The 17,877-nt window shown below is 41.1% G+C and overlaps 1 protein-coding gene and 1 long non-coding RNA gene across 2 annotated transcripts in view; one reads left to right on the top strand and one right to left on the bottom strand.

Moving 5' to 3' along the window:
* The window catches only part of LOC119013906, a 62,439-nt gene extending 52,827 nt beyond the window's left edge, over positions 1-9,612 (top strand). The window contains exon 4 of the long non-coding RNA XR_005072852.1: positions 9,527-9,612. This is a non-coding gene — a long non-coding RNA (uncharacterized LOC119013906). The remainder of the gene's footprint in view (positions 1-9,526) is intronic.
* On the bottom strand, positions 832-17,703 carry LOC119013902 (transmembrane protein 235). Its single transcript, XM_037088814.1, has 6 exons — positions 17,573-17,703; positions 11,432-11,956; positions 10,459-10,536; positions 9,522-9,659; positions 3,390-3,634; positions 832-2,891 (listed from the first exon to the last, which is right to left on the bottom strand). The coding sequence occupies exons 2-5, from the start codon at positions 11,601-11,603 to the stop codon at positions 3,390-3,392; spliced, it is 633 nt and encodes a 210-aa protein (XP_036944709.1). The 5' UTR covers positions 11,604-11,956; positions 17,573-17,703; the 3' UTR covers positions 832-2,891.
* Between the last annotated feature and the right edge of the window lie 174 nt (positions 17,704-17,877).

The raw sequence follows: 17,877 nt of genomic DNA, 5'->3' as shown, positions 1-17,877 counted from the left end.
CAGGGTTTAATTCATGGGTGTATGACTGATCACTTTTTTGTGAGTCTTTAAAATAAAAAAAAAAAACAGCTGCCCAAGGAAAAAGTTTGAGTGAGAATTTCTGATATAAAAATAAGTTTGGTCTCTTCAATAACTTCTTCACACTGGGAGCCTAGAGGTTGTCCAAAAGGGAAAATTACTGCACTCCATCAAGGACAAGGACACAAACCAAAAGAGTAATGGCCGAGTACCAAATTTGCTGTTCTTCTGCCAGTGTGGATTGAGTTATTATGTTCCATAAAAGTTTAATGCGATTTCTGCCGGCCTAATATATAAAAGGGAGGCTGCAAGACGGAGACGCTGTGCTTTGGTCCTTCGTTTACAGCTCTCCGCTCTCTGTACCATCCGAGGCAGGATTACTGGGCAGGAGGCTGCAAACAAACAGCTGAGTGGACACAATGTTTTATGGTTTGGATTTTGATTCACTGGCTGAGAGACATTAAATCACATAGCAAATCACACTTAGGCAAACATAAGCACACCTTTTAATACTATAGCCTCTGCAACATCTACAAACACTGTTTTTCTCCCATTGTAACACTGAGCAGCGTAATTTAGAAGTGTGTTTCAGGTCGAAAATTCCACTTACTAATGGCACTATTAGTCCGAAGTGGATCTCTGCAACTGCTAAACCTTTCCACGCATCAATAAAGTTCTTCTTTCCCTGAGCTTTTCTCGACTAAAACAAATTATACACATTTGGCCAACATTTCAAATTTGATTATAGGCTGTATTTTGAGTCTGGGGGGGGGGGGGGCATTGGATCATCTTCAGCTGGTTTTTTGGCAACCTAACCAGATGGTTTTCAGGGAAAGGCGGGCCATCTCTAGTTGTTTTTGTGCTGAACAAAACAGGCATTTTTTTCATGGTAAGTCAAATCATTTCCCACCATTTTTGATGCTGACAAAACAGGTTATTTTTTTAACAAGAAACTGGACTAACTCCAATTGTTTCTGCGGTGACCAAAACAGGTATTTTAAGCCAAACTATCATGCCTTGCTAAACCTAACCAGAGCTAAGCACAGCATTTTGACAAAGGAAGAAAGTTTTAATTGAAGTTACAACAAAGAGACACGCAGAGTTTGTGGTTATGCAGAAACATACTTTGCCAACATTTATTCTGGCAACTCAGTTGAAAATTCCTGTAAAGCTGTCAGGAAACACTCACACTGCAGATCATTGGACTGCAACAAAGCTTTCGGCCAACACGCAAAAAGGAAGTCCGCCTTTTGCTCCAGATGTCTTCTCCCAACATGAATAGAATTTGCTCGGTAGTCCTGGCTTTTATACTTTGCCGCTCACAGCATGTTCTCACTCTTGTTTTAAGTGCAACAATCAGTCATGGATGAGTCAAAAATGTTCCGGTACAAACTTGTGTTAATGGGAAACCAGTGGAAAGCAGTGTGTCATAGGTGGTACTTGTACTTGAGCTTGACTTCTGTTTAATTGGAACCCTGTGGAGTTTATTTCTGTTTAGAGTTTTAGTTGTTGTACATTCCGTATTTCTCTTAAAAGCACTTTTTTGTCTTTTTGTTTGCAAGAAAAAAAAAAAAAGCTCTTGCAAAGTATTTTTGGATGCTTTGTACGCTCCATTCATGTCTTTGTCATACTGTCTTCTTTACCTCTCAAATCAGCTTTTGCAGCAACCTCATAAAAGGCAAGAAAGCATGGATCTTCACTGTTGCCACAACACCTCTGTTTGAATTAATTTTACATTTACAGTCAACAGTGTTACAGCGTATTGATCAGAGATTCTAAAAATCTTTACACAGTTGTTTATCTGTCTGCCCTCAGTCCCGATGTGCATCATTTACATTCAGAGGCAGGAAGTCCCACTTTCAACATAAGAAGCAATTTCCTCAATGTTTCACTAACCGCAAGACGTGTTCTCTCATTTTTTTATTATAGCTAAAACAAATATACAGTGCATGGATGAGCACGATGCAATCTGATCTCCAATTCTTCAGTACATCCATCAATTTGATTAAATTACTCACTGAAATCTGAAAGCATTTGGTGAATGTGGCCTTTTCTCTGCCTCCTACTTCAAGTATTGACCTACAGCTGGATTCCTGTTTTATTGCTGTCACAGTAAATTATAAAAACAAAAAAGGCTAAGCCATTCTGTTCACAAAAGGAGTTCGTAAGCAAGGTTTGTTTTTATGGAATTCAAAGCACGCAACGTTGCATTTACACAGTGCTGTTTTTTCTCACAGTATGCAGAGAGGACAAGTCTCGTGTCTAGAACCCAACAGCAAAGACAGAATATTACAACATCTAGCCATTAGCTGCTGCAAAGCAAGCAGCAACACATGCACATTTTCTGTACTGCTGAAACCAGCTTGCAGGTTCCCCCAGAGTGTCCTTATTCTCAGCCCCGTTTGCATGATTAATGTGTCTGCGAGGAGGCTGGGCACAGAAGTTTGTAAGCAGAAGGCACAAAGTAGCCATAATTTTCTTAACTTCTACATCTAACATCGACCAAAATGTCTACTGCTTCTCAAAAGCTGTGAAAATGGCAAATTTCTTCTCACACATGGACCAACGAGGCAGCAGATGCGACTGTCTGCTAGAGTGTCAGTGGCTCCCTTGCTTGGTGGTTCTGTGCTGCCGAATCAGCAATATCTTCGCTTTAACCTAATATCCCGAGCCACTGATTTGAACCACATTTAAATACACTGAAAGATAGGGGTGCGGAGGAGATGCAGGTGTCCTCAAGTCGAATAACCTTATATAGCGACTGTAAAAACATAAAATAAAAATGACACCAATCGACGACACTCTTCCTTTCTCCGCTGAGCTCATATTGCAAAGCTGTGCCTTTGCATTTGGGTCTTGGATGAAGCTGTTTTCTGTCAATTAAAAAAAATATTTCAAGACACATCTCACCAAAAGTGACTAAAATGTAACCAACAAACCTAATACATAACACAATGGTGATAAGCTTTACATGTATATTGATTGGAATATGGTAACACAAGGCTGAAACGACTGAATGACACTTCAGTGGCATAAAAAAAGAAAAAAAATGCTGCTAATCTATGCAGTAATTATACTCTAAATGGATAATACGTCTTTTTCTTTTTGTGCGGATGCATTTCCACCATCATGTGGACTAGGACAATGGACAAAAGATAGCAGGGCTCACAACAAGCCGGGGAGAACAAAGACACACGTGTGCATACATCGTCACTTATTCAACATCTCTGCGTCTATGGCTGCAGTTATGAAACAAGAGCTCACGCCTACATTTTGTTGCCTCGGCCCTTGACATGTTTGACAGCGCCAAAGCTGTCTTTTACTCTTAAATAAATAAATAAATAAATATATAAATAAATAAAAGCATGAACCTATAACATGGCGATGGCTACACCAGACTCATAGTGTCCCTTCATCTGAGTTATTCTGGCAGCCAGCATGAGCAGCAGGCCAGTGGTCACCTCCAGGCTGTAGGAGACCCAAGCTGCGGCCATGGACCAGCCGTAGGACATGTCCACATCGACGAGGCTCTCCTGGGGCGCGACCTGCTTGAAGTTCTCCATGGCCTGGTTGGAGTATTTGATGTAGATGCACAGGCCAGTCAAGGTGAAAAGACCTGAAAACAGATACATGGCACCATTGGAAAGAAAATCCCAAATTCACCGTCATTTATTAATGGATTTGTGGCTTAACGACCTTGTTGTAAAAACTGGTTAGTTTAATTGGAAAATAATCGTATTCAAACATAATTGTCTTCATTTAAATCTGTGGCTGCTATTAGATGATATAGATTCTTTAGCCTGATAATTGGAAACAATTAGTATTATCCGAAAGCATTAAAGATTTAAAGCAATTTTTCTCAGTCAAGCCCAAATTATTTCAGCAAGCTGCCTCTGAATTTAATCACATTATTTACGACTCAACTACAAGTTGTGAAAAGGGTAATTTCCTCTTCTTTTCTTCCTAAAATTCATATGAAGCATCTTGGATAACGGCACAGAGGGTGGTTGGAAGGAATAACACACTGACTGTCAAACCCCAAACCCATTTAATATCGAGCAGTCACCGCTACAGGCACTATCCAGACTGACCTTTACTGTGGCAACATGGAAGGCAGAACCACTGAACCCTGGACATTTCCATGTGCTTGTTAACCTCCATTAACTTCTGATCATTAAAAATCACAATCTTGGACTTCTCTGACATGACGCACCAGATGGTTTGTAACGCAGAACCGTATCTGGAAAGAAGCCGGCAGAAAGGGTTTTATAAAAGGACAGGCACTTTCAAAGAATGCTTGGCAGATAATTGGACGTACCATCTGTCTGTCCATGTCTATAACAGATGGAGAGCTTAACCACCAGTGGAGCCATTTGGTAAACAACCTCTTACTAAAGCCAGACAGGGGAGAGGAACGAAAACATCAAGAAATGTCAATCAAGAAAAGCCCTCTAGCGTTTCAGTGGACAGAAACCTCCCATTTTTTAACAAGGCTTTTATGGTGAAATTTTTGCTTGAAAGTTTTGTGGAAAAATATTTTTTTCCCAGTTTCTCTCAACTGAAGTCTTAATTTATTTATTATTTTGATGTTAAACTTCAGAATAAGAAAAAACTACGATAAATTTTTGCAGTAAGAAAAAAAAACATGATGTGACACAGTTGACATGATGGACTGTAGTGCTGCTCTTAATATTTTCCCCTTGTGAGCGGCTGAGCCACATTAGATACAGAGTCACAGCTAGTGGTGGAAGTGAGACTACAGTCCAACCCTCATTTTTTGGTCTTTTTTGGTCTGTTAATGAAACATACTCTCCAGTCATGTTGATAGCGTGTTGATAGCATGTCTTGAGGAGCTGCTACTGACAAACAGTCGCTTCTCTCACCGTTTCTAGAGTCTCTAGCTGCTGGTTGTTCTTAAAAGGACGCTGACTGGTTCAGTGCCAGTTTGTTCTGGTGACAAATAGGCACCTTAAAGCCTGGATATAGATGGATTTGCATGACAACCTGATTTACGTGATCTTGCAGATCCAGCTGCGTTGCAAGGAATATGTCTATCTGGGTCAGTGTCATTAGCTGTGGTTACATGGATAACATTTCCCCATTGTCTTACATCGGAGGGAATTAATCCGAAAGAAAGAAAGAAAAAAAGAAAGAAAGGCACTGTGGGTTCTACAGGTACACCATTTTTACATGGAGTGAAACATGTTAAATTATAGATGAGTGGAAGTCTGCCTGAGAACATCAGAGAAAATAACTCTGCTGATTAGTACACCTGATTACAGTTTTTTCCTTGGACCTGATTAGACCTCTGCATGGAAAGATTTAACCTTTAGTTCCGCGGTGGACTTGCTGAACATCTAATGCACTCACTCAGAAAAAGCAAAACCATTTTAATGGGGTGAAGATTGTTTTGTAAAACAACCTTGAGTTGCAGAGTCGAAGCTGTTAAAGATGAAAATGTCAATTTAGCCCAATTTCATATTCCAAGAGACTCAGACAGGTTCATCAGCTCTCTAATATGTGACGTGAGAGCTCAGAGGAGGATTTCATGGACCTACTGATGCATAGATCAACATAAAATTTGTGTTTCAGCTCACCATTTCTCAAACTCAAAAGGGCAAAGGTGAAAAAAAGAAAACTCTTCAGCCCATTTCCCGTTTTCATTTGTCAGAGGAGGTTTTCAGATGAGTGGACGTGTCTTTTTATGGCGAGAAGTGGACATGACACTCTGTGCAAAGCATGAATTTAGCTGTCCTTTTTTGTGTGACACAGGAAGCTGGGCCTGTCAGCACAGATGATGAGGTATAATAATACCTTCTATTTCTGTGACAGATTCATGCGTTCACTCTCAGGCTGACCAAAATCAAGATTCAAGATCATTCCCTTTAAGTTCCCACCTCAGCTCAAATTCATTCGCTGGTGGTTATTATATTTTTCTTGTGTAATTGCGACAAGGCCATTGAACCTGTCATGGTGAAGGAAGAAAAACATCCCTCTGTTACTGTGCTGCTGATGAATATGTGACAGTGGATCCAGGTCTGTACAGCACAATCGTAGAGGTTTTCTGCTCAAAGGGCTGTCTCCAGGGTCATTATATAGGCTGATACTCATTTTCATCTGGCAGATTCTTACCTGGCCGAGTGATAAAGTAAAAAATATCACCAGCTGAGTGTGGTGAAATAGTTCCTAACCCTGGTAAAGGTTAAAATTGGTTTATTATGTGATTTTCAATGTTTTCTCAAATGCATCTCTGATTTCTATTTTTGACTGGTCGGGCATGGCCGCGAACACAACGCCATGGCATTAAAATGTCTATTTCCACGCTAATTAAAGGATGCAAGTGCAAGCTTGTTTAGGCTCGAGCAAACATATTAGTGTAACCTATATGAGGGTGACTTGCTATTTTCAGCGTGCAGGTTACTAGCTCTGTTGTTGTTTCCCGTAGAGACCGGGAGAATATTTTTTTTCCAGAAGCAGACAGAGCAGATCGAGTCAGGCAGGAGGTCAGACACGGGAATAGCACAGAGCATCCTGTCAATTTTAAAGACAAAACACCCTTTTCAGCTTTGGGATTTTGTTTCAAATGAGCAGCTCAGAAGTAATTTGATAACTGAAGACTACAACACAACAAAGTCAGAAATAACAACAATAAACACAATTGAAATAGACAAAAATCATCTTCTTCACAAGAGAGGCACAAAAATTAGGCAGAAAATGATGAAATAAGCACAATCTGAGCAAGACAACAACATCAGAAAGGCCCAATGTCTCTGATGTCTCAGTCTTACACTCAGTTATTCTGAGCCAAACAATGATCTTTTTCTCAAGTGGTTTTGGTGCCTTTATTTTGAGAGCGTAACTAAATGTTGCATATTCATTAGGGATGTGCATTTTTAACACTGAGGTGATACGATACGCATCTCGATACACTGCCAACGATACAATACATTAAAGACTCATAAGAAACAACCACCAATAAGATCGGATATGATTCTCCCACCTATAAGGCGATACAGCGTGACACGATACGATACAATATGATGCGATACGATATTTCTACAGTGTACTTCACACTTTTAACAGGGACAATGGGAGAATTCCCTAAACTCAAAACAGTGGTGCCTTTTGGCAGTTACAAGCTGCTGAATGAATGCAAAAGTTGTACAGATTGCTGTACAGATAAACAGATTACTCTCCATTTCCGTTTAATCGCAACATGGCACATTTTACAGATGGCATGTTTTCTTAAGCTGACCATGTCTTATAAAAGCTGAAGTGTCCCAAAACACCAGACTTGTAAGAGACTGTGAGTATCTCTTCTTCATCCATGCTTACTTTCTCTCTGACTGCCTCTGATTTCAAGCCTGCTGTGCGGCGCTCTGGTCACCCTGCCTCCAACTTGTGCGAGGCGAGACTCTGGCTAAATTGGCTGATGACGGCCGTGGTGAGAAGAACTCAAACAAGCACTTGGTCCTACTTCTAAATTAAATAAGCACAGATTCATGTTGTTTTTTATCGAAGCAGAGATTTTATACATGATACATCTCGAGTTCATCCAGATTTTTAACCAATGTGCACTTGACGCTATCGATTACCACATCGTAAATTTTCGTACAGATGTATTGATACGAATCGGTGAATCTTACCATCCCTAATATTCATTATTGCAACTTGACCACAGAATGTGATGGTGTAGGATAAGCGAGATGGCAGGGGACATGGGAGGCTTGGGCTGGGGTGCTTTGGGCTAAATGCTGATGCAGACATGGCAACATGCTCACAATGAGTTATTAAAATGTGTCCTGAACGTCAGCGTGTTCCAGTTTCATGGCAATACATCCAAATGTTTTTAAGACACTTCACTCAAAACCACACATGCGTCAGCCTCGTGGTTGAATGGTCTAAACGTTCTATTTATACAGTCTACATCATACTAAAATTGTACAAAAAGGACACAGTCTGACCAAATCTTTCAATCAGGGACAAGGTCCTCTGCAATTTTGTGCCACTTCACCAGGATCAGCAATTACTCCAGATGCTTTGATCAATACTGCTAATTATGTCCAGATCTGTAGAGAGAACATTTGGTTGTTTGTTGTCTAAAATCAGCTGCTCAGCCTCATCAGGAACCAGCTTGCGATTATGATTTGATTTGTTTTATGCAAATCTGACTGGCAAGTGCGAAGGAAAACATGGAATCGGTAGATCATGGCCTCAAGTTACAATTCTGCAGAAAAGCAGTGTTTCGGGGGAAAAAAAAGGTGTCAAAACTGTTAATTATTGGAGTCTCTGTCAGAGCAGCACGACCATCACACACAGTTCTGCAATAATTAGAAGTGGAGGTCTTGAGTTAATCAGTGACTTCTCTGACAAACAGCCGTGCACGGTGCAGTAACACCACTCTGAAGGTGTTCCTCCTCCTTAATACCATATAATCCCTATCGTCAGCCACTCTAATAACAGAGTGAGCGAAAAGATCATTACCAGACTCAATTTAGCTGAATGGGTTTCTGAAAGTCCACACAGAGGAATGTGGAGTGTAGCCGCGGATTCTAGCTACAGCAGCCAAAAGCAAGGTACGACATTTACACAACACTATTGCCTGTTTGCTCATCATCCCTCGGTATGCGCCAGCACACTCCTCAGTCAAGGGACACTGCAATGAGGATTCAGAAGTTGCCTTAAAATGAAAAAAAGCATATTTTCTCTCTTACCTGTCGTTTTATTTGTCCATCTGAGTCATAGGTGTCACATACACAGGGGACAACAGGTCTTAGCATGGTGAATTTTGTATTCATCACTTTAAAAAAGTATGATTGAAAATGATTGACGGACAAAAGGATTGGACCCAAAAACCAAAGATGAACTCGGAGTCACTGGATGGGGTGGGGGGCGGGGACAAAATGTATTAAAACTGGCCAAATGAAGAACCTCAAACACACTCAACTTAGATTTTCACTCAAACATAAAGCACAGAAAACCAACCAACCAACATACACTCACAACTAACTTAGCAGAGGAACTGCAAACCCCTCATATAGCTGCCCAGCTGACTGATTGCAGTCGGTCGATGGAGAACATCAGTCCACCCAATAGTTCTTGATGACCTGTGACCTAGATCTTAGGAAACCTCTGTTCACAACAGGACCTCTGAAAATCTCTGTCCGTAACAACATGTCCTTATCGCCGTTATTGTACATTCTCACCGAAGTGCAACAACATGCACCTTTCCTGCTGCAAATGTGTTAGTTCCTAAATAAACCTGCTCACAACAAGGTCTGTTGATTATTTTGAGTAACCAGGTCACGATTCCTGAAAAGACACGTTGCTGTTGCTTTGAGGCGCCATCAGTTGAGGCCCATCATGTTCCGTTATATTCATCATCAACACACACACAGGCACTTTCTCAGGCACCTGCAAAAGAGACCAGCTTACATGGAGAGCACATGCAATTGCTACAGGCTCCGCAGAACTAATCAAATGAAAATTCTGTCTGGACTTACTGCAGAAGAGAACGTAGGATGCTGATCCGGCCAGCAGGTTTGGACTGCCGGCCAACGAACTGACGAGCCCAAAGATCCAGCCGAACACCAGGAGGACCAGGCTGAGAGGCAACATGATGACCACCACCCTGTGCAAGCCTGCAGACACACACATGCGCATACAAACGCACACTGGTTAGTGTTGTTAATGGAACTGTGTAGTTCAGCAAACTCAAAATATTAATGAAGTAATACTACAAACATTTAAGTTTTCAAAGCTGTTCCTAGAGGAAAATAAGGTTGCCAGAACACTGTTTGGGGCTAGAAAGGTGGCAGGGTCCGCCACATATAAACCGTGAAACTGTGATGTCTTTTAATGTCAGTTTGTTTATTCAGTCATGAAAACAAAAGACATTTAGTTTGTTTATTTTGTTTGTTTGGGCATAAAAATATCAGTCAATAAGGATCTTTCTCTTCTGATTAAAATTCTGTTCCCCAAAACTACGTGGTGCACCTTTAAAAGGACTGAGCCTGACACAGTGTCTTCACTTCATGTCAGTTGGATTCAAGATTGCTGCCGAGTGCGACCACTTCCAAGATCAGTTTAGATTCTCAGACTGATTTCTGCCATCCAGGGAGCCATTCACTCCCACTGGTAAGTAGGGTATGAAAATCAACTTGCAGTGTGTGAAGACTCGCTTCAGATGGCTTCTGACAACTGTGTTCCATTTCCTTGACAAAGCTGCGAACAGGGACTCTTTCAGAACATATGCCATCCTTTGCATAATGTGCACAGTTGCTTATTGGATTGGATTTTTTTTTCTAATAGAAAACTGTTCCTTGTAAACGTCATTTCATCCGCGGGCTGACTCGCTACTTTTTAAATCCACTTCATTATCGCCACATATGTCAGCCGATAAACAAGCAAACAAACAAACAAAAAAAAAACACCACTCACCCAGAAGGTGCCTGTCTGATGGCGACAGGCTGGTCAGATTGGCTGTGAAAGAAGGGATGACTGAGCTGCTGTTCGCGCCTGTAAATGTCAAGGAAAAAGGTCAAGATATGACAGAAGCGGACAGGAGGGAGATCCAAGACTTGGCAAAATTGTTACTGGAGACCAAACAATGAAAAAGAAGATGATGGTTGTAGACATATAAAAAGCACTGCACGGTTAGATGAGTCCAATCAATTGAAGACATATATTTGTTCGGCCCCTGCATGTGTGGCAGCTTTTGCAATGAGAATTGTTATGTCAGCGTGTGTTTGAGCTCTCTGGGTAAACTGTGCTGGACCCCTCTGGGAACCAAGATGCCCAGCCAGTGAGCAAATTGTGTTGCAGCTGTGTCGAGAAAAAAAAAAAAAAAATCCCTTATCTCATTCTCTGCAGCCTCCTGTCTGTTCACCTGCAGCTGCTGCCTGCAGGGGGCTGATCCAGATGTGAGGGGGGAGTTGCCACATGGCTGGAAAGGGGGGGGGGGGATGTAATACATCTAGTCTGATGAAGGATGATAAACGAGGAGAAACAATTCTTTGCCGCACTGGCATGTCATCTCTTCTGTACAAAAGCTGGAGATCCAATGCGAGAAGCGTCCGCACCTGAGTTCTTCTCTCTGAGTGGAGCGGGTGGTGAGGAATGAATCAAGGCGAGCTTCGCTGCAACATCACAGACCATCTGATTCCTGATCATTAGATCGCATGTAAACACCTGCGTCAAGAACAAGACTGCCTCGGAATGACAGAGATAACAATTTACAATTCCGACCTTCAGTGCTTTTTTTTTTTTTTTTTTTATTTACGCACAACAGTTTCACCGACAAAGCGTCTCGAAATCTCCTAACAGCTCACCCACATTTCATCTGAAGACCCTGTGACTGACATCTCGCACAAACTACAGACCGCAATAAAGGGTTTGAGTTGAGTTGACGTACCTTCAATAATCCTCCACAGTCCAGAATGTGAGCTCAGGTCGCCCGGACCTGAGTGGTCGGCTGTATTGTCATCGATGATGTACCAATAATCGGTCCCGATCGCCACAGCCAGGAGGCTAAAACTGAGCAAACCTGTAAACCCAGCAGTGAGCACCACCAAGCCGTACCTCATGATGCACAGTCCGCACTCAGCTTCTCTAATATGCAGCAAACTTTTCTGATTTTCCTACACTGTCATTTGAATCGACGCTCCAGCAGGCGCGGTGCGTAAAAGCTCTCCAGCTGGGTCCCCGGCTTCTCCATCAATACTAAAATAGTTCAGGATGGAAACTGAGGGAAAAAAACCCAAACACATCCAGTTAATTGTTCTGAGTTTACTTTGACAAGGGAATAGATTTTTTTTTAATAGGAAAGGAGAGGTGCGTCTCTCTGGACGCCAGATTCAAACTGTGGCTGACGGCTGCAGCAGCGCTCCTGGACGGATCCACAGAGTCAAAGTTAGAGGACTGAAGAGCCGAACTTCCGCTAAAGGATTCCAAAATAAAACCCAGAGCGGAACATGAGAAGGTGCTTTTTTCTTTCTTTCTTTCTTTCTTTCTTTCTTTCTTTCTTTCTTTCTTTCTTTCTTTCTTTCTTTCTTTCATAGCAGCAGAAGCATTCACCCCTTTCAAACCAATATGTAGTAAAAGGAAACCTGGCAATTATTAACAAATTAACAGTTTCCCCAGTGTCTCCCCAGAGAAAATTGGATGATGCAATTTGACTAAAAACTGCATTTTCACAAAATCTTAGATTATCATCATGATAATTATGAAAAAAAAACACAGGTTCACTCACACATTAGCACCCTGAATAAAAAAAAGAATATTACAATGAAGTACAATGATGCCTGAAATAATCCTACACAAGTGATCACATGGTGTGCCATTGAAATTAATTACCACAAAATGACTTTGGTCATATTTTATCCTATACTCTCAAAGTCAGGGTAAAGCAAACGACCAGCTGTAGACACAGGTATTCTAGGATTCATTGCTGAAGAAACTGAAATAAGAACTTATTAATATTTCAAATATTTCAGTCAAACACGCCGATGAGACGACAGAGAATCTTCTGTGACCATAAATGACAGAGGAATGTGGTACATTTTCATTCGGCTAAGGATCTGTGAAGAAAGAGTCCCTGAGTGTTACTGTTATATCGGGGCAGATATTCAAGAGGAACTGGAATCTGATTAAATAAAACCAAGTAAAATGTTATACTTTGGCTCTGATGCAACATCCTCCCACGCATTGTCACATGTTATCGGTATCGGCCCTAAAAAAGCCACATGAACTGACCCGCTAATCTAATACATTTTCTCCTCCATTATTCCTTGTGAACTGCCCGAGCTCTGTCAGGCGGTCAAGTTCCACAGGGACCATGAGTGAAAAGCAATTTTCCTGCCACAAATTCTCAAGTGGACTGAGGCTGTGTGTCTGACTTGGCCAGTTCTCCAGGATATTTTGAAGCCATTTCACTGTTTAGCTTTATGACTGCACAGTATGTGTGGTATTGTTGTCTTGCTAAAAAATAAGTCTACCAGGTCCTCTTGCGGACTGCAGGAGGGTCTCTTATCACCTGCATTCACCAGAAAGTCTGTAAAAGAGAGGTGGAAAAGAAAACCGTTTTAATGACCACCTTCGGTGTACCACATTCGTGGGCATGCTGCTGAGTAAGACTCGAAGAAAGCGTGTAGATTTTAGAATTACACTGCCCTCTGAGTAGTACAGTCACTGACATGGAAAATCAATAATAACCAACTATGTAAGTTGTCATGCTGTCACACAGCTAGAGAGGGCGAATGATGTAACATTTTCTCTCACAATCTGGCACACGGGGCTTGCAGTGCTGGAGTATGGCACTGTGATGCAATCAGAGAAGGAGGTAGTGGGTGCCTCATTAAATCCAAAGCCTATGAAGCCACTTTCTATAGCACATGTACCCACATACGACAGTGCCTAAATGTACATTAAGACAATTAAACAATAGTTCCCAGAAGTTCTCAATCAATGCATAGGATGGACAAAAGTAAAATTATTTCTGACTTGGAATAATTTGCACCTGATTGTGGCTGTTTTTTTTTTTTTTACATTCACGTTTGATATCAAGAAGAAAGACGGATGGATTTGTCAGGTTCAGAAAATGAAATTAAGTTGTTCTTCAGTGCCACAATTTTTCCGGGGCATAAAAAACTTGTTCGGCATCCTATATTGCTTTCAAATTGCATCTCACTTCTTGTCGCCCTAACGCATCCAGTGTGACAAGTGGGGAAATCAGAGAGCAGAACGTAGCAATGAATTGACCATGCACTGTAACAGAATCAGGTTCAGTTCTGTGTTTAGATCTGAGGACGAACTAATCATGTCTTCATGAAGGCGAAAGTGATTAGTTTAATTGACATGCAGATTCTGCCATGATTAGGAGTGTGTGGAGTCTTGTGTCATCACTTCTATTTTTGTACAGATCTATGTACAAATCCTGTTCTGATCCAAAGCTCCCGTGTTAGTGGTAAAACCACCAAAACTCTCCTGGAGCTCCAGATCTTGATCGCTAACTGCATGGCTAACTGAGCTAACTAGTTACTGACACCTTGGTGGCACCTTTTAATAGGGATTTATGAAATTCGAGGCAGATGTGGATGTTTAAAATGGCAAATCATCATTTTTTTGGTTCTTTTTCTACTTTATTCTGTTGTTGTTTGTGAAGTGTTTTAATGTCATTCAGCCCCTCAGCACACACATATAAATTGATGATACAAATTAATGAAACAGCCTTTAATATAACCTTCTTTCACATCAAGCACCCACTTAACAAGACGAAACTTTCAGCACCTAAGAAATCCTTACAAACTGATAACAACAGTTTTTGCTCCTGATTATGATTTAACCAACAGAGTTCGGCATCTCACCAACACAGCCAATGATGGTTTTATATTTTTTTTCATTTTGCAGCTGAAAAAGACAGACAATCGATGTTTTATTGACGGACTATGCTTGTCATTGTCTACCAGTCTGTTGCACAATTTCAAGAAAGGCGTGTTGCTGTCCATGTTAACAGCAGAAACCAAATCAATCAAACCAATAATGTCTGCTTGTCATCATTTGTTGAATATTACAGACTGTCCAAGCGGAGGCTTTCCATCACGACTACACAGATTATGTCTTGTATTGAAGGTGAGGCACGAAAAACGAAACAGTTTTTTTTTTTTTTTTGATAAATGTTACCTTCACCTGTTAACCTGTGTTAATTTATAAATTCCGTCATTATAGAAAGCAGCAGTGGAATGACGCGGGGTGTTGTTGTGGCTCTATTCACTTTTTAATCTGGTGGTCTTGAGAATTTTCACCTTGGACAACAGTTGCAAAAACACAGGATTTTATTTAGCTTTTCTTATGAAGTTTTAATGTAGCCTTGCTTTAAATGAACCACTAAATGCCTTGGCGTACGCAGCACAACACGACAGCTGGCTTTTGAAATATTGTTGTTAGGTGAACAAGAATTGCCATGGCTTTCTCTTAAATGTGAAACACATTTTCTTTTCTTTTTTTCTTTTTTTTTTTTTTGCATCATTTTCCCAGAGGGATCAATACAGCTTAAAGTACCACACACCCGTGTTCTGTCACAGCAGCAAGTTTTAACTCAACAATTTCCCTCCACCTTTTACAGCCCATGCTGTCCATCAGCACGGGGGTGTCACACACTTGCAGTGTGTTTGAACTCGTGGACGGGTTTGATGTTGGTCTCACTGGGTTTACACTCTTTTTTCCCTGCTGTTTGCTAGACAGCAGCAGTCAGTTTCGCCCATAGCCATCCAACATAACCCAATACATTTCTAAGCAAATTAAGTTCTGACGCAGGGCTGTAACGATTCCTCGAGTAACTCGATTACTAAAAAGCCTTCAAGCAAATAACATGCCTCAAGGCTTTGTTTATTCCAGGTTAAGCATAGCGCGCTGTGTTTTGCATGGATGATTACTGCTGTTACATTGGCACTGGTGGTATTAAATTTGCCCTGGGGGTTAGATGATGAAATACTGTGGTATTGATAAGCCTTGACGTCAGGAATATCATGTTTGTTTTTATGCTTTACGTGTGTTTCCACTGAGATATTGATGAGTTTGTAGTGATTTTGCTGTTCGAACAACTTCAGATGGCTCATTCGTTTTCTTGGCTGCTTAAGCGCACATTGTATAATTAGAGCAATACAAATGTTAATTTAATACCAATTAGTTGTTCATTTAAGAGGCTTTTCACATCTAATCTTCTGTATATTACTTTTACTCTTAAAAGCAAAAGTAATTCAATAAAAATTTGCATTCAATTACTAGATTAAGTGGTGGAAAAGATTGGTAAAGTACCCGATTACTGAAATAATTGATAACTGCAAGTATTTACAGATCACTAAATCTTCATGAGAAGAATAGAGATTAAACTGACCCGGCCACAGTTTATCCAGACTGTTGACGCAGGTATGCAGATGCAGATTTGAGCAGCGAGATGAACCAACTGAGCATCAGACGTGAATCTCTCCTCGCTTCTGAAAACAGACCCAGCTCTTTCTCCTCTTCACTTTCCTCTCTTTACAACCAGTGTGTCCCTCTGTCTCCGAGTGTCTCCGCCTGAACCTTTTTTTCTTCTGTGCCGGCCTGAAGCTGAAAGGTGGCCATGTTTATCTGTGTCTACCAGTCTCAATGGCCAGGTTCCGCTCAATCGTGTCTTTCCTCACAGCGCCCAAATAATCTGCCTCGGTGTTAGCTTTCAACCTCCCGGTGCAGTGCATACATATAAATGACATTCAAGTGATTGCCAAACAAGGTCACACAATGCTGATTGAGTTGCCATTAAATCTGTCTGTGTTTCAGAACTGGAGCCTGTGGGCAAAGGCCGGTTTACTAGAGCAATCATAATAACGGGCATCATGAGCACGTAGCAGTGTTTGTGTAATGACTCTCACTGCTGTGCGGGGAGGGGAAATGTTCCACACTGCAGGTTTTTGCTTTGTAACTTTTTCAGTCTCGTTGGCTATAATTGGGTTGGTCAAGTTCGTGTGAGTAATGTGCCGATGCCGCGCATCGTCGATGAGCTTTAGCCGAATGACGAGCATACTGAAAGGACTCGTCTCCATTGTTTCGCAGCTGGTGTAATAGAAGGAGGCCGGCTCATTGGGTTTACGACGTTTGTAGGATTGCGTTGTTCTTTCTTAGATCCTAATTAACAGTGGAAATTGGTCTATTTCAGTGCCGCATCGATTGTGTGTTGCGTCTCTGTAGACTCGGAGCACATTGCGTTTCTTACCAATTTCAGTTTGAGAGGAGTCAGTTCAGTGTTGATCCCGTTTTCAGTAGCCGCGTATTGACGGGATGCCCCCACACGTCACTGCCCGACTTGTTGTGGTCTTTTAATCGGTACCATCTCAACAGGGTTCCGATTCTTGACTGACGCTTTTAATCAGTCCAAATTTCAACGTTGCAGTCGCTTCGAACTTTTAAACCAGATATCAAAAAATGTCTCTATCTAACAAGAGGCGAAAGATTGCCACAGCTGATCACCATCTGATTAATCACATGAATCAGGTGTCAGTTCATAGGTCAAAATGAAAAAAGCTCTGGCAGCTTAATAATAAGTAAATCATGACATAAACATTTTCAGTCAATGATAAAATGATACTCAAGGTTAAGTTATTGATTTGAATATTTGAAGTCAGGTTCATATTGGTGATGTTTAGAATGTTTTATGCTACAGAGTCATTTGTCTTTCAAAATTAAATGACCCACAGAGACACAAACCAGACACTGGCATCCAGAGAGAGTCTCTCAGGGCCAACGTAATTTACACATTATTTGCGTAAAGGCTTAGAATGTCCTGCCACCTCATTAGAACAAGTGCTTTCCTTCAATCCAAAATAAGTCAGAATTGGATTTCTGTCTGATACGTTGCATTTTTGAGAAAACCTCCTTGAAGAATCTCATAAAAATGTCTTATAACTTTGCATAAATAACCCTATTTTACTGTTGTTTGCTGCAGGCAGTGTTGCAGTGCAGCACACAGAGGGAAAGTCATGGCAGTAACACAGGTTGACCTTTATCCATCCATTCTCACCAGAACTCGATAGTTTTCCTCTTCGAGAACAAACAGATGGAGGAGGAAGGCACTCAGGTCAGAAGGGTTGGTTAAACTGTGACGTGAAATGAATACATTTAACTCAGTTTCAGAGTTCTTTTAGAATTCGTTTGCAAATGTTAAAACAATTCCTCACCAAAAGCAGATTCTGTGTCCTGATAATGGCAAGTTAATCCATTAAAACATCTTCCAGTCCAATGAGTAGCATGTGATTATCAGGGCTAGTGAGCAGCAGGGCATCTCTGTGATTCTCAAAGACAACATTTGCCAGTGTAATTATAATT

The sequence above is a fragment of the Acanthopagrus latus genome, chromosome 23 (genome assembly GCF_904848185.1).
Source record: "Acanthopagrus latus isolate v.2019 chromosome 23, fAcaLat1.1, whole genome shotgun sequence".
Lineage (NCBI taxonomy): Eukaryota > Metazoa > Chordata > Actinopteri > Spariformes > Sparidae > Acanthopagrus > Acanthopagrus latus.
This window is presented reverse-complemented; position numbering and strand designations above follow the sequence as displayed.

Coding starts and splice junctions, on each gene's coding strand:
- LOC119013902 (XM_037088814.1), bottom strand. CDS start 11,603: ATGAGGTACGGCTTGGTGGTGCTCACTGCTGGGTTTACAGGTTTGCTC. Junction 10,537..11,431: donor ACTGTGGAGGATTATTGAAG/GTACGTCAACTC, acceptor TGACATTTACAG/GCGCGAACAGCAGCTCAGTC. Junction 3,635..9,521: donor ATCCTACGTTCTCTTCTGCA/GTAAGTCCAGAC, acceptor ATCTGTTTTCAG/GTCTTTTCACCTTGACTGGC.